This window comes from Heloderma suspectum, chromosome 1 (genome assembly GCF_057233095.1).
Source record: "Heloderma suspectum isolate Gila_16-S chromosome 1, 16-S_ref, whole genome shotgun sequence".
In the NCBI taxonomy this organism is placed as follows: domain Eukaryota; kingdom Metazoa; phylum Chordata; class Lepidosauria; order Squamata; family Helodermatidae; genus Heloderma; species Heloderma suspectum.
In genome coordinates this window covers 347,958,545-347,975,002 of record NC_139458.1, presented here as the reverse complement: position 1 = coordinate 347,975,002, position 16,458 = coordinate 347,958,545, and the positions used below count along the sequence as shown (strand labels likewise).

The 16,458-nt window shown below is 46.1% G+C and overlaps 1 protein-coding gene across 3 annotated transcripts in view; it reads right to left on the bottom strand.

Annotated features, from left to right (window-relative positions):
- Positions 1-16,458, bottom strand: part of MTHFD1L (methylenetetrahydrofolate dehydrogenase (NADP+ dependent) 1 like) — a 213,394-nt gene that overhangs the window by 162,417 nt on the left and 34,519 nt on the right. For all 3 annotated transcript variants that reach the window (XR_014786738.1, XM_084827831.1, XM_084827833.1), the window contains exons 8-9: positions 4,002-4,113; positions 282-373 (exon numbers count right to left, since the gene is read on the bottom strand). Coding sequence is in view for 2 of the 3 variants with exons in the window: in XM_084827831.1 (XP_084683957.1) it covers positions 282-373; positions 4,002-4,113 (204 nt within the window). In the remaining variant the exon portion in view is untranslated. The remainder of the gene's footprint in view (positions 1-281; positions 374-4,001; positions 4,114-16,458) is intronic.

Sequence of the window (16,458 nt, the reverse complement as noted above, 5' to 3'; positions counted from 1 at the left end):
CAGTTTTCAGCTACAGATTACCAGTGCACAAAAAGGAATCTTAATGCAGTTACACGACTGGTTACCCAGATGGAAAAAAGACACAAAATAAACACTGCAGCAAACTGCACAGAGAGAAAGTCAGATGGGGAATTTCATTACAATCCATCCTAGGCTATAATATGACTTTTAATGCCTTTGTCCTTTCATTTGGTGTTGAACTTTTAGACTGCAAGCCTCCATTCAGGGACCATCTTCTCTTCTATTTTCTGTTTTCAGAGATATGGCATGGACTTACTAACCTGCATGCATATAGCCATTGCCAGCTGACCTACAGCCTCACCCGGAGTGTGGTTGTTGTATCTCACAGGATGTTCACCAGAACCAATCTGTCCTATAAAATGAGAAACAATTCCACTAATGAATTGGGAAGGATGACTGGAACTGTGCTGGGAGACGATAACTGGCTCCATTAGCAAAATTACTACTAAATGTCTGAGTCGGTGTGCCATATGAATTACTAGCGAATTGATTTGGCTTTGCATGGGTTGGAACAGCCCTTGGTTTGATACAGTGAAGTCTTCAGGTAAAGTTACGTAGCTGTCAGAGTGGGACCCACTGTGCTTGCCCCATGTGAATGAAGCCATGCCCACTGGCACCCCTAGGCACAGCCCCTGCCATCGTGCATCCCTAAACCTTCTAGAAGGAAGTGCCTGCCCACTCCATGCTCCTGAGGAGGACTGCTCTACAGCAGTGGGGAAGGGACAGCCATATAATGCTGTCCCTTGGACCACTCCCCACTGTACTGGCTGCAAATCTACGTGGTGGTAAGGCAAGTCTGCCACCTAATGACCAAAAACAGTACTGTAGTTTTCAACCACAAGACACGTTTTAATGAATTTAAATTAATGTTTTAAAAACCAAATAATCCCAAGGTGGACACCCCTGAGGTCCCCTTAGTATGCATGCCAAGTTTCAGATGTCTAGGTTTCAGGGTCTTGGAGTCTGCCTCTCTCTCTCTCACTCACACACACACACACACACACACACAAACACTTTTATTATTACAGATGATGTATATTAGAAAGAATGCACAGCCACACCTTATCTCACAAAGAAATACCCAGACAACTAAAAATTATTTCAATTATATGCAGCACACTTTAAAAACCTGCATAAGAAAATCACATTATCAGGGATGGGGCTGCAGACAAATAAAGAGATTATCACAAAGCAATGAACAGTTCTTATTAACTAGCTACCAAGTTTCCTTTATCCATATAACAGTGACAAGAAGCCATACTGGCAAATCCACATACTGTAAGTGATTTACTGATGCCAAGCCTCATGAATACACATTTTGAATATGTTAGAGAAGGTCTGGAAGAACCAGGCGCTTACTAAGGAGAAGCATGTAGTATTAGGAACAAAAAAACATGTTATGCAAGAGATCCATTATCAGATCTCTCAATGGGTTGTATCCCGTGAAAGTCTTACTTAGAGTAGACCCATTGACTAGAATGGGATTTAAGTTAACCATGATGTACAGATCTGCTCCATTTTTGCTACCCCACCCCAATGTGTTCCCGCTTCCAAGTATGTACCTGAAGCAAACCAGAAAGCATGTTGCTGAACAGTTGTCATCAGACTTGAAATGTACTTGTTTACAGTCTAAATATTCAAAAGTGACTATTAATGGCAAAGCCCCATGTTCATTAAAAAACACACACCCCCAATTCCAGCATTTAAGTCTTGCGGATAGATGCTGACTGGGTAAGGGCAGGTTTCGGGTTGTGGTGCTCAGCACTTGCCTCTAGCCTTGCAAGTGACTTGTGTTTGGCCTTTGAGTTTGTTTACGGATGGACCTTTGGCCTCATTCCACTAGTCATGGCTCTTAAATGGCCGTAGACCATGGTTCTTAACTTTTGGTAGCACTGATAATCAAGCCATAAAAAGATTATAGTTCTAATACTAAACATACAATTAGAAGAAACATGTCAAAGGCCTTTGATTTGTGTTCACACTTTGTCCTTCAAACCCAGCCTCCTGGAAAATTTCAATTTAGATTAGATCTTGAAGCGCTTCACTGGAAGTTCAAACACAAGTGTATCACAGCCATAAATTGTCTACGGCTGCAGTGAGACCATGCTGGGATCTCAGCCAGAGCAGTATGAAAGAAGAGGGACCAAATTAGATTCCTTTCTTCACCCCCTCCTCAAACCACCATGTTTCTTCAGCCTATTTGATCTGGCTTTTCATATCTTATTTATGAGCACAGAGATAACATACGGCTGGCTTTCAGAGTTCTTTCAACCAGGAGATTTGTTTACTCTTCTGACTAGAAATTAGACTAGCTGCATTGTTGCCAGAAGTGACCAGAAGTGAGAATTCATTTAACATATTGTGTGAACAGAGTCCATTGAACACCATTGTGTTTGAAATGGCTAATCAGGTCACACAAACATCCTATCTGCAGTATTTCATTCATTTATACGTGCAAGCTATCATTAGATGTTGTAATCTTCAAGTGATTAATGAGAAGCATTTTTGAATCAGGTAATACAGATATTCCATTCAGTTTGGGGATCTTGCTTCTCCATAATTCAGTGGTCTGTGAGCCATTACAGCACATATCACTGTTATGAACTGAATACTGGGAATTCTTCAAAATCCATTCAAACCCAACAGTTAACCTTAAAGAGACTCAGAGATGAGCAGCTTAATTGGTCTGAATTAGAGAGTAAAGAACAAGAATCAAAATACATGGCTTGTATCAGTACTGTAGCCAACAAGAATGACATTTAGTTATACCACTAGCTAATTATGGGCAACAGGAGAACCAGTTTGCTGAACACAAATAGTGCTGAGCTGGGACTGTCTATCAGGTTCTTCCTGGCATTCAAACTTCATTGTATGAACCTGTCCTTCAGCTTATATTTCCAGTATATCACTAGAGAGTTAACTAATTGAATGTCAAGGCTTAACAACTTGGATTACAGTGAAGTAAAAAGGACAATCCTATCCTATACCAATTTGTCCAGGACTGAGCCACATTGAACTCAGAGGGACTCACATGTACAGGATTGCACTATTAGCAGAACAACTCACTGACCACTTATATGGAATTAAATATACATTGAGAATGAGTTACCCAGTTTGATAATCGGTGCCAAAAGGTTTCTGTTGTTTTATATCATCACAACTACATATATTTTATAGCTCTTGCTTTTCATCCCCAGAACTAATATATTGGTGCATAACATACGTCAAGTAAAACAGCAGAGGCCAACGAAAATAAATGACAAAATTGTTCAGTGGCCATTGTTGACTCCAACCAGCATTTTCACTGTTGTGACTTCACAGATGTTAAGCAAGCAGGGCATTCTTATGCCATGAGACAACACCAGACAACTTCTTTGGAACGTCTAATAAATAAGAATTTGATATACATATAAAAATAAAAAGTATTGAATGGGAACTTGCTGATTCTTTTGATGCTATGGTTCCCATCATGCAACAGCAATAGATGTATAAATAAATATGCAATTAATCTAAATGCATTCCTTCTATGAGAGGTATGTGTTTAATACAGATGCACATATTTAATATACATACTTCCCTGAATGAAACAATAAATATATATTTAATAACAATAACTAAGGAGAGTGTTTCTGTTCTTTCCTGTTATTGTAAGAGACAGGCTATTACAAAAACATGTATGAAAGCAGATCAATATTGTGATGCAGTAAACAAAACAGATTTCTCTTACTATAGTCTTGTGAAACCTTTTTAAAAAAACCTCTATATACTCTGACACTGCAATCTGTAAGTGAACATTACACATATGTCAATGGTAGGATCACACTACATTGACTTGATGCTGATTCCTTAGATTTTCAGTTCCAACAGAAACATAACTGACTTATAAGGTGGAAAAGGGAATAAAAATGGCTAAGTTAGCAAACACATGAAGGCACAAATACATTCATTACTAAATACTGTGCAACTTGAAAGAAACTCACCCCATAAAATGTCATGTGAACAATCCACAGTGGTCATTTCAGGTTTCATCCAAGTAACTGGAATCTCTTCAGGTTTGGTACTGCCCACTACCACCATATTAGCATCATGAAGCTAGGAAGGGTAGATAGGGGTGGAGGAGGAAATCACACAATGGATAAAACATTAGCTAAAGATAAATGTCACTAGATTTTGTTCCCACAAAAGGGAACAAAGTGCTGATGCTATGCTTAATCCACTGTAAATTGAAAATGAAGAAATTAAGTAATTGAGAAACCAATGTGTATACGTAAGGCATTGCCTTACAAAGAATTCCAGCCAAAGAGTTTTCTTCTCTTTTATCAAAGGACTCTTGCAAACCTCACGATTGTAAAAAGAACTGTAGATTTCATTACATAGAAGCAAACTGTGGACAGTTGAATACTATTTTCTTTGGTCCCTTTTCCAATGCATAAAGAACCTGCGAATGCTTGTAATAATTTAACCAAAAACCAATCACTTTGAACTTCATTCTCAGGAATACAGAAGTTAGAAGACATTTCTTGCAAACATAGCCAGATTATGATCGGTGGGATCTTGAGAGCCACATATTTTGGGGGCCTCCTAAGATGACTTCCTCTCTGCCCTGAGTTACATGGTGTAAAGCTTGATCCTGCTACAGATTCTTGTTTTTGAATCTCTCTCTTTTTCTCCGTAGTGGCTACACATTTTGTTCAAAGCACTTTAAAGTTATCGGAAAAGCAGTGCTAAGGCGTATTTTGCAGTGTGCTGATAGGGTGGCCAGATGCAAGGAGAACAGCATTCCTGCACCTTTCATAGTTCTGTAGAAGAAGACATTTCAGCAGGTGTAGCTTGAATGATAACCTATACCTTCTGACATTCCCTTCTTCTGCACAACTATTAAAGGTGCAGGAGGGAAATCATGAGGCTTGCACAATTAATCAGACTTGCTTTTTCTGTCCATTATCTTACTGCTACCTAGACAGCAAACTTAGCTCTTCTCTCTTTTCATCCTGTATAATAAAGTGGTCAGTGGTTGCCCATTCCCTTTAAACACTCTTAAGCAGGGGTAGGCAACCTGATGCTCTCCAGATATCTTGGAATACAACCCCAATCAGTCCCAGGCAGCATGGGCAGTGGCTGGGGATTATGGAGTTGTTGTCCAAAATATCTGGAGGGCACCAGATTGCCTACCCCTGTCCTTAATTGAATGTGCTAAGGAATTTACCAATGCTCAACAAAAAATATTGCACAGCACTGAGGTGCTACAGACAAGCCATTCCTTGTTTAGCTGAGAACTGAGAGCATCTGAAATTACAACCAAATTATTTCCCCAATATGATCTAACTTTTTTTGCTCAGAATTAAACAAAGAAGGCTGTAATCCTATACACATTTACCTGGGAATATATGGCCCATTTAACTCAATGGGACTTACTTCTGAGTAGACACAAAGGATTGTGCTATTAAAAGCACAATCTGTTAGATTCATCTATTAAACGTAAAATTAAGTCAGAGGTGGAAGGACCAATCAAATAATCAATTTCATCTCCTTGCAAATGTACCATATGACCTCTAAACAGACAGTGAATCTGATACAAAACAGATGCTATATGTAATTGTAACCAAATGCTATAGAAGATACAGAGAAGTGCTAACATGCATCCAAAGGATAACTAGTTACACACTGTAAAATGTTTTAAAATCCATTAATGAGATCACATTGCAAAGAATGAAGAAATGTCACATGAAATAATTGCCTAAGCAACATCATATAGGCTCACACTCAAGTGAGTATACCATTCTCACTGGCATTTTCTTTCACCAATCTGGGGAAGATTAATTCCAATAAATACTTTGAAACGTTAGCTCATAGCAGTACACAAGCTAACTCCAATGCGTTTTATATTAGGAGATTATATTATTGTAGAAGAACCACCCATTCCCAAGATAAAAGATTAAGAGGTAAACAACAGTCACTATAAGCCAAACATGTAATGATAATGATACAGTGTAACTGTATATTTCATATAATTGGAAAGCCTGCTTACCAAGAGAGCTGCATAAATATTACTTTCGCCTACAGTTGGAATCAATTTCTTAAAAATGTCATTATAAAACCACACAATCAAATTAAAAAGCCTTGTCTTTTAAGGTTAAAATATTAACGGGTGCAATAAGGCCATGTTTTTGCGAAGACTGATGTAGGTACATTTTAATTAATATGGGATTTGAAAGCATTAGGGATAATGGACCATATTCAATAAAAGAAATAGATAATTCCAAAAGAAACCTGGAATTTTCCAAGGAAAGGAGAAAAGTGTACTCATCTTAACTACTGGAGGTTCACATTATGGTTAAATTTACCTGGATTTTGCAGATGGGATATAATTTCAATTTTCTCCCACAAGGAATATTTACTTTATCTAAATTTGCAAAACATCTGCTAGTATTTCTGTTACTAGTAAGAGGTTCCAGGTAAACCTATTGTGCCAGAAAACACTACTGACATTGTGCTAGCTGTCGCTTATGCTAGAGCAATATAATTTACATTAGTGCTAGTTTCCAGTTGGGTATTGCCAAATGTATTTTACCACAAAACCAGGCTTCTGTTCTACTAGGATTATACAATCCAATGTTTAAAGCCTGACATTTTCAAATAATAAAAATAATTGGTGATGAGAGAATACATCCATTTTACCAATACATGTAGAATTAACAAAAAATGCTTAAAACTATCATAGTTGTTAAATCTGAAAACTATTTTCTAGCAGCCTGTGTCTGTCTAACCCAGGGGTAGACAACATGGTGCTGTGGGCACAAGTACACTCCTAGACACCTTTCTTGGGGCCCACCAAAGTGGCTGGGGGTATGTGGGTGGGGGTATGAGAGAGAAAGAGAAAGAAACAGGTTAGAGATGATGAACTAGGATCAGAGAGAATATATGGGTAGTAATCCAGAATGAGAGAGAAAAAGAGATTTATTTATTTATTTTCATTTCTATACCGCCCAATAGCCGAAGCTCTCTGGGCAGTTCACAAAAATTAAAACCAAACAACACACAATAAAACAATTTAAAATATATAGAACATTAAAACCACAATATAACAATACAACCACAATAAATCCTAGCAGCAGTGCAGGAGTTTAAAATACAAATTTTTAAAACAGCAAAGCTAAAAGTTTAGAAAGCTAAAATGCTAAAATGCCTGGGAAAATAAAAAGGTCTTCATCTGGTGCCAGAAGGAATACAATGTAGATGCCAGGCGAACCTCACTAGGGAGCTCATTCCAGAGCCAGGGTGCCACAGCAGAAAAAGCCTTCCTCCTAGTAGCCACCCACCTCGCTTCCTTTGGCAGGGGCTCACAGAGAAGGGCCGCTGACGATGATCTTAAGGTCTGGGCAGGCACATATGGGAGGAGGCGATCCTTCAGATAACCTGGCCCCAAGCTGTTAAGGGCTTTAAATGTTAATACCAGTACTTTGAATCGGGCTCGGAAATGGACTGGCAGCCAGTGCAGCTGAGTACTGGCATAATATGAGCTCACAGGCCAGTCCCTGTTAACAGTCTTGCTGCCCTATTTTGGACCAGCTGAAGTTTCCGGACCGTTTTCAAAGGCAGCCCCACGTATAACGCATTGCAGTAATCCAGACGAGAAGTTATCAGAGCATGGATAACTGTAGCTAGGCTATCTCTGTCCAGATAAGGGCGTACTTGGTATACCAACCTAAGCTGGTAAAAAGTGCTCTGTGGCACTGAGTTCACCTGTGCCTCAAGTGACAGTTCTGGATCCAAGAGCACCCCAAACTACGAACCTGATCCTTTAGGGGGAGTGCAACCCCCTCCAGAACAGGTTGAATATCACCTAGCCGGGCAGACAAACCATCCACTAACAGTACCTCCGTCTTGTCTGGATTGAGTTTCAGTTTATTGACCCTCATGCAGTCCATTACCGTGCCCAGGCACTGGTTCAGAACAGCCACTGCCTCACCTGGTTTTGATGAGAAAGAGAGGTAGAGCTGGGTGTCATCCGCATATTGATGGCACCTCAGCCCACACCTCTGGATATCCTCCCCCAGCGGTTTCATGTAGATGTTAAATAGCATGGGGGATAAAATAGAGCCCTGTGGAACCCCATGGCACAATTGCCATGGCGCAGAGCAATAATCCCCCAGCACCACCTTCTGGAATCGGCCATCCAAGTAGGAGCGGAACCTCTGTAGTGCAGTGCCTCCAACTCCCAACCCAGACAACCTATCCAGAAGGATACCATGGTCGATGGTATCGAAAGCCGCTGAGAGGTCCAAGAGAATCAACAGGGTTGCACTCCCCCTGTCCCTCTCCCTGCAGAGGTCATCCCACAGGGCGACCAAGGCAGTTTCCATTCCAAAACCTGAAGCCCGATTGAAATGGATCTAGATAATCCATTTCATTCAACAGTGCCTGGAGCTGTTCTACAACCACCCGCTCAAGCACCTTGCCCAGGAAGGGGATGTTGGCCACTGGCCTATAAATGATTAACATCCTCTGGGTCCAGGTTAGGCTTTTTCAGGAGTGGTCTAATTACCGCCTCTTTTAAAGTGGCAGGCACCACTCCCTCTATCAAGAAGGAATTTACAACCTCCTGGACCCAGCCAGACATCCCCTCCTTGTTTAATTTAATAAGCCATTAAAGGGCAAGGGTCAAGCACACAAGTGGTCGATCGGACTTGGCCAAGCACCTTGTCCGCATCCTCAGGCCTCAGTAATGAAACTCATCCAATAAAACTGGGCCAGATGGTGCTCTGAACGCCTCTACCAATGGAACTGTATTAATGGTGGTGTCCAATTCATGACGAATCTGAGCGACTTTATCTTCAAAGTGCCATGCAAACTCGTCACAGCGTGCCGCCGAGGGTTCCATCGTCTCTCTCCCTGGCCCAGACTGTAACAGGCCACGAACCACTCGGAAAAGCTCCTCTGGACGACACTGAGAACATGCAATGCTGGTGGAAAAGAACTGTCTCTTTTCCACCCTCACCGCCACAGAGTAGGCTTGATAGTGGGCTCTTACCTGTGTTCGGTCAGACTCAGCACGAGTTTTCCTCCACCTGCGTTCTAGCCATCTCCCCTCTTGCTTCATTGCCCTCAGCTCAGGTGTATACCAAGGAGCTGGCCAAGGAGCTGGCCGGGCTCTGCTCAGAGGGAGAGGGCGCTTGGGCGCAATCGTGTCAACTGCCTGAGTCATCTCTGCATTCCACAGAGCGACCTGGGCTTCAACAGGCGCACCAGCCATACCAGCAGGAAAATCCCCCAGAGCCCTCTGGAATCCATCAGAATCCATTAATCTCCGTGGGCAGACCATTTTAATTGGTCCCCCACCCTTGCAGAGGGGGAAGGTTGCCAGGAGTCTAAAGCTCAGCAGGAAGTGATCTGACCATGACAAAGGGACAGATGTTAATTCCTCCACTTTCAGATCACCATCCTCCTGCCCAGTCGAGAAAACCAGATCAAGCGTGTGTGCTTTTATATGCGTTGGGCCGATGACATTTTGGGACAGCCCCATGGTTGTCATGGCGGCCATGAAGTCCTGAGCCGCCCCGGATACAGCGGCCTCGGCATGGAAGTTGAGATCCCCCACCATCCTAGGGGTCCTCAACACCAAGTCCGAGACCACCTCTGTCAGCTCAGGCAGGGAGTCTGATGGGCAGCAGGGTGGGCGGTACACCAACAGAATCCCCAATCTGTCCCGGGTACCCAACACAAGGTACAAACACTCAAGATCTGCACTCAAATGAGCAGGAAGCCTGGAGAGGGAGATTGAATTCCTATAGACCATGGCAACCCCCCCTCCCCGACCCTCAAGTTGGTGTTGGTGCTGCACCAAGTACCCAGAAGGGCACAGCTGGGAGAGAGTGACCCCTCCCAGTTCCCCCCCCCCCAGGTCTCAGTAATACATACCAGGTCAGCCCCCTCATCCACAATCAAATCATGGATGAGGGAGATTTTATTTTGGGCCAACCTGGCATTCAGCAGCAGCAGCACCAGACCCGAGGGCAGACTGGTAAGGCTGCCAGGAACCATCAGGTTGGGGGAAGAACCAGAAGAGGGGACAGCTGTAAGATGTCTAGCCCCTCTTCTCCTCAGCTGGCCTGTTAATCCCCCACTGCCATACCTCCCCCTGCCTGTGACCACAGTTATAGTGGCACCTCCCTGACCCCCTGCGTTGCCCAATAGTCCTCCCAGGCACATATTAAAATGTTAGGGTATAAAATGTTCAACAGTATAAAAGAATATAAAAAATAAAAGAGATAAAAGAGAACAGCAGCTAAGAAGGAGAAGATAAAATCCACCTTTGCCCCTTTCTCCCTCATCTTTAAAGCTACTGCCCTCTGCTGCTGCTATTTGCTGCTGGTGTCTGAAGAGGCAGGTGGGTGGGTCTTCAGGTGCTGTTCCGTGCGACTCCAAGTGCGATGCTGAGGTGCTGCCTCTGGCAGCCCCGCCTTAAGTACCTGTTTGGCAGGGCAGAAGCAGGCTCAGGATCCACCTGGTGCAGCTGGCTGGTCCTCCTTCCCACAGGCTCCTTCCACAGGAAATGGAGGGAATGTGTTTGCTGGCAGAGGGGCTGGGGGGTGGGGAGAACAATAATTTGTCTTCTTTGAAATAATTTCTTTTGGTACTGAAAACTGCGGATTCAAAGGAGTTGTGGGGTCTGAGCCCCAACACACTGAACCTCTGCCTTGTACTTGCTCCTTTGTGACTAGCCACATCTCCCATGTGTCAGGGGTGCCTCTGAGCATAGGCAGTGGCAGAGTAGCTCAGATTCTGAAGAGGAACTGCAAAACGTGGGGGAGGAACTTTCCCAGACTCTTCCAGACAGGGAGAGACATACTCCTCAGGTTTCAATAGTCCAGCTGGACAGAGACAGCCTCTCTTCACACACCCCCGTGAGAGGTAGTGAACAGGGAGAGGTGGGGCTTGGACAGCCTGAATTCTTAGATGCCTGGCGCAGACGCAGGGCCAAGAGAGAGATGGCAGGGGCAGAGCTTAGGTGATCTGCCCAATTGGCCCAGCGGGAACAGCTACGAGTAGATACCTCACAAGACAGAGGGAGATTCTCCCCCCCCCCCCGCTTAAGTTAGGAAAGCATGCCTGCCATTTCTCAAACGGTAGGCAATTTTCAACCTTCCTGGCTTCCCTTTGAACTCCCTGAAGGCATTTCCTTTGTAGACTGTGAGTTACTGACAATTAGCATCTGCATGACCCATTGAAGTAAAAGGATTAAAGAGTCGTGGATGTCTGTGTTTTGATTTGGTTATTGAAGTTCAGCAGGGACAAAAGGGAAACCTGACAGCTTGTCTACTGCACCTTTTTTTCTCTCTCTCCTCTTTTCATCGTTTTGTCTTTTTCACTGACCGCGCCATGGAACAGGCTCTGAACACATTGACGCAGCAGAACCAGGCCCTTCGTGATCAGGTCAATCACCTGACAGGTGCTGTGCAAGCCTTACAGGTGGCCGTTCAACCCCCTCCACCCCCAATCCCTCCCCATCGAAAATGCCTGGTGGCGCTCCCTGAGATATTTAGTGGTGACAAGGGACCATTTCAAATTTTCCACACCGAATCCAAACTGTATATGCACCTCTGGCTGGAGGACTTCCAGAAGGACCAGATTCGTGTGGAGTTTATCATTAACCTGCTTTCAGGCGTGGCGGCAAAATGGGCTTCAGCGCTTCTTCTCGCTAATTACCCCCTGCTGGCAGAATACCAGGGCTTCATGACTGCGATGGGAGGAGTTGGTGACCCCCTTCGTGCGGAGACAGCAACTTGGGATATCCACCACCTCAAACAGGGCAAGGACTCAGTTTCCAGCTATGCTACCAGTTTTCGCTTGCTGGTGCAGGATTTACAATGGAATGATGCAGCTCTGGTAGCCCAATTTTGGGGTGGTTTGAATGATGAGATCTTAGATGAGCTAGCACGGGCGCCCCATCCGCCGACGCTGGCGGAGCTCATCCAATCATGTCTGCAGATCCACAGTTGGCTGGAAGAGTGCCGTCAAGCCAAGAAGAGCTCCATTAGCAGGGATTTCCTTCCTCCCATTCTCATGCGGCCGCTGACCCCCCCCCCCCCGCAGCCCTGCTGCCGGGGCGGAAGAGACCCCGATGCAACTGGGAGCAACCCGAGCCACGCTATAGCCAGAAGAACTGGAGCAGTGGCGTGCAGAGCGTCGGTGCTTCAGGTGTGGAAAGCAGGGTCACTTTGTCAGATTCTGCCATTCCTGACCGACGGCCTCACCCCTCCTCCACCTCCTGCCCCCCAAGCCTGACTAGGCCGCCCCCCAAGTCTGTTGGAGGTCTCCAATGAGGAGGCACAATCCACAACCAGGGTATGCTTTCCACACATTCCCCCCGTCCCATCTGCTGCTTCCTGTGCACCTCCATTCTTCCCAGTGGCGGGGGGGAGATGTCATGGCGCTGGTGGACTCTGGGGCTACTATCAGCTTCATGGATGAAACGTTTGCAAGGCAACACAACATTCCTGCTACCCTCCTCTGTACCCCCTCGAAAGTGGAGGCTATCGACAGCTGTCCTCTCTCTTCCAGAGCAGTCACTCAGATTACAACTCCAGTCACCCTACGTTCCCAGGGGCACGTCGAGCAGATTCAATTTCACCTGGCCAAGGTGCCCCAATACCCAATTGTGCTGGGCATACCCTGGCTCTCTAAACATAACGTTCAGATCTCTTGGGAGCTTCACTGAATGCACATCTCATCTCCCTACCGCCAACAGCATTGCTTCCCAGGAGTGAAGATGGCCCCAACCCAGGCCTTAACCCTTTCTGCTCCCTCCTTATCTTCCCCGAGCAGTTCTTCTGCTCCAGTGATCCTACCAGAGAAGTATGCGGCGTTCCAGGATGTTTTTGACAAGAAGAAGGCCATCCGACTGCCCCCCCCACCGCACCTATGATTGCACCATTAAGCTGATCCCAGGGTCTATCATCCCGACCGGCTGGCTGTACTCTATGTCAGAACCTGAACTCCGAGGGAGTTTTTGGCACTAACGTGCGGCACGGTTTCATTCGCCCCTCCACCTCCCCCGCCAGTGCGCCTATGTTCATGAAGAAGAAATCAGGGGAGCTCCGTCCTGTCCTTGACTACAGAGCCCTAAATGCTATTACTATCCCTGACAAATACCCCTTCCCTTAATCACCAAGATGCTCGAGCGCCTGAGGCGAGCCAAGATTTGCACTGAATTGGACCCGCGTGGCACCTATAACCTGATTTGCATGCGGGAGGGGGATGAGTGGAAGACCTGTTTTGGAACTAGGTACAGATCCTACGAATACTTAGTTATGCCTTTCGGCCTAGCCCCCACTTCCTCCACTTTTTCGCATTTTATGAATGCCATCTTCCGGGACTATTTGGACACTTTTCTTATCGCTTATCTAGATGATTTACTTATATTTTCTTCAGACCCCCACTCACATCAACATCATGTGGAGGCTGTCCTACAGCGCCTCCGGGACCACCGTCTCTTTGTCAAGCTGGAAAAATGTGTGTTTGACTTGACATCCTTGGACTATCTTGGTTACATTATTTCAGCGGATGGCATCAAGATGGATCTTGCAAAGGTCCAAGCCATCCTCTCCTGTTATCCACAAAGAAGGACTTAGTACATTTCCTGGTTTTTGCCAATTTCTACAGAAAGTTCCTGCCCGGCTATGCAAGACTGACAACTCCTCTCACAGACCTCCTCAAAGGCAAGAAATCTCCCTTTCACTGGGCTGCCTCCACCCAACAGTCTTTTGAAGAGCTGAAAAGGCTATTTAGCTCTGAGCCAATCCCTTCACATCCCGACCCAAGGAAGCCTTTTGTAGTGCAAACAGACGCCTCTGACTTTGTGGTGAGGGCTGTACTCCAGGACAGGACCAGCAGGAGGTAAGTTGCAGCCTTGTGCTTACCACCCCAGGAAATTAAACGTGTACAAGCAGAATTATACCATCTGGGAGAAGGAACTGTTAGCTATTAAATCCGCCTTAGAGACATGGCATCATCTTCTGGAAGGGGCACAGCACCCAGGCAAAGTTAAGAACTGACCACTGTAACCTAGAACACCTCCAGACAACCTGAGCCTTAAATCAGCATCAGATTAGGTGGTCTTCATTTTTTTCCTGATTTAACCTAAAGATCTGCCACGTGGGAGCCACTGACAACCAACAGATGGACGCACTCTCCCATAAGCTGGACCTACAGCCAGAGGGTGAGGAGAGCCCCTCCCTTGCCCTGATCCTTCCTCCCCAAAGTCTGGCTGCTGCTGTGGAACCTCGCTCTTGGATAGAGCTCCTTCGCACTGAACAAGCCCAGGATCCCTTCGTCCGCAACAAGGTGGCAGAACTAGGACAAGCAACTGGCGCCCCCCCCCCAGTCTACCCCTTTCTCCTTGCAAGGAGGACTACTTTACCACTCACACAGGGTTTATGTGCTTTCCTCTGAGAAAGAGTCCTCCATCAGTGCCACGACTCCCCCACCGCTGGGCATTTTGGCTTCTCCAAGCCCTTACATGGGGTTACGCGGGATTTTTAGCAGCCTCGACTGTGTCCAAGACCTATGTCCAAGACCTATGTTGCCTCCTGCAAGACCTGTCAACAAGCGAAAGACCCGTCGGGAAAACCCACTGGTTTTCTCCATCCCCTGCCCAAACCCTCAGGCCCCAGGAAGCTGCTCTCCCTCAACTTCATCACTGACTTGCCCCGCTCACAAGACCACCATTCTAGTGGTGGTGGATTTGTTTTCTAAAATGGCTCACTTTATCCCATGCTCAGGGCTGCCCACAGCCAAGGAGACAGCAGAACTCTTTTTGTCACATGTTTTCCGGCTGCATGGCTGGCCAGAGGGGCTTGTTTCGGATTGGGGCCCAATGTGACACTCCGACTTTCCTCTGCTCACCACCTCCAGACGGATGGGCAGACCAAACGCACCAATGCCACACTAGAACAATACTTATGCTGTTTTGTAAACTACCAACAAGACGACTGCCTCCGGCAGAATTTGCTTACAACAATGTGTGCCATGCCTCCATCCACTAAACTCCTTTCTTTGCCAATTTTGGGTACCATCTCAAGGCATTCCCCTCCTTGCTCGGCCCTGCCTCAGTTCCCGCGGCCCATGAATTTTTGAAGAAATTGTGCTCTGTGCACCACCTCTTACGGGACTACATTGAACAAGCTAAAGCAGCAAATAAAGAAGCTGCGGACTGACGTGGCCAGCCTGGTCCGCCCCTGCAAGTTGGGGACTGGGTTTGGTTGTCCACCTGATACCTCCCCTCTCACCTCCCCACTAAGAAGCTCGTAGCCCATGGGTCCCTTCCACATTGCGGCCCAGATTAACCCTGTAGCTTTTCGACTGACACTCTCCCCCTCCATGAAGGTTCATCCTGTTTTTCATCGCTCTTTGCTTTCCCCAGTAGTCGCTGGCAATCCCCATCACTCCAACTGCCCGCCCCCCCGCCTCCGATGTTGGTGGTGGCAGGGAGGAGTTTGAAGTTGCTGACATCCTGGACTTGTGCCTTTCCCGAGGGCACCTGCAATACTTGGTGGACTGGAAGGGGTATGGCCCGGACGAACGTTCCTGGGAACCGGCCGAACTTCTGCATGCCCCTTTGCTGTTATGCCATTTCCACCATTAGTACCCCCACAAGCCCGGGGCCTCAGGAGGGGAGCAAGAGGGGGGGTGTCATGGGAGCGGGGATGATGTCAGGGGAACCTCTAAGCATAGGCAGTGGCAGAGTAGCACAGATGCCGAAGAGGAACCGCAAAATGCGGGGGAGGAACTTTCCCAGACTCTTCCAGACAGGGAGAGACAGACTCCTCAGGTTTCAGTAGTCCAGCTAGATGGAGAGAGCCTCTCTTCACACACATCCCATGAGAGATAGTAAACAGGGAGAGGTGGGGCTTGGACAGCCTGAATTCTTAGATGCCTGGCACAGACACAGGGCCAAGAGAGAGATGGCAGGGGCACCGCTTAGGCGATCTGCCTGATTGGCCCAGCGGGAACAGCTACGCGTAGATACATCACGAGACAGAGAGAGATTCCCCCCCACTTAAGTTAGGAAAGCGTGCCCGCCTTTGTCAAACAGTAGGCAACTTTCAACCTTCCTGGCTTCCCTTTGAACTCCCTGAAGGCATTTCCTTTGTAGACTGTGAGTTACTGACAATTAGCATCTGCATGACCCATTGAAGTAAAAGGATTAAAGAGTCATGGATAGAAGCCTCTTGTCTATGTTTTGATTTGTGCAGCAGGGACAAAAGGAAAACCTGACACCATGATAGCCCTTTTGATGCCCAGGACAGTTTTTCAAATTGCCAAATGTGCCCACAAGCCCAAAAAGGTTGCCTACTCCTGGTCTAACTTATTCCAAGTATTTGTAAACTCATTCATCCCAAACCAGCAAGTATGATCCATGTGTAGGAATAAGTTTCT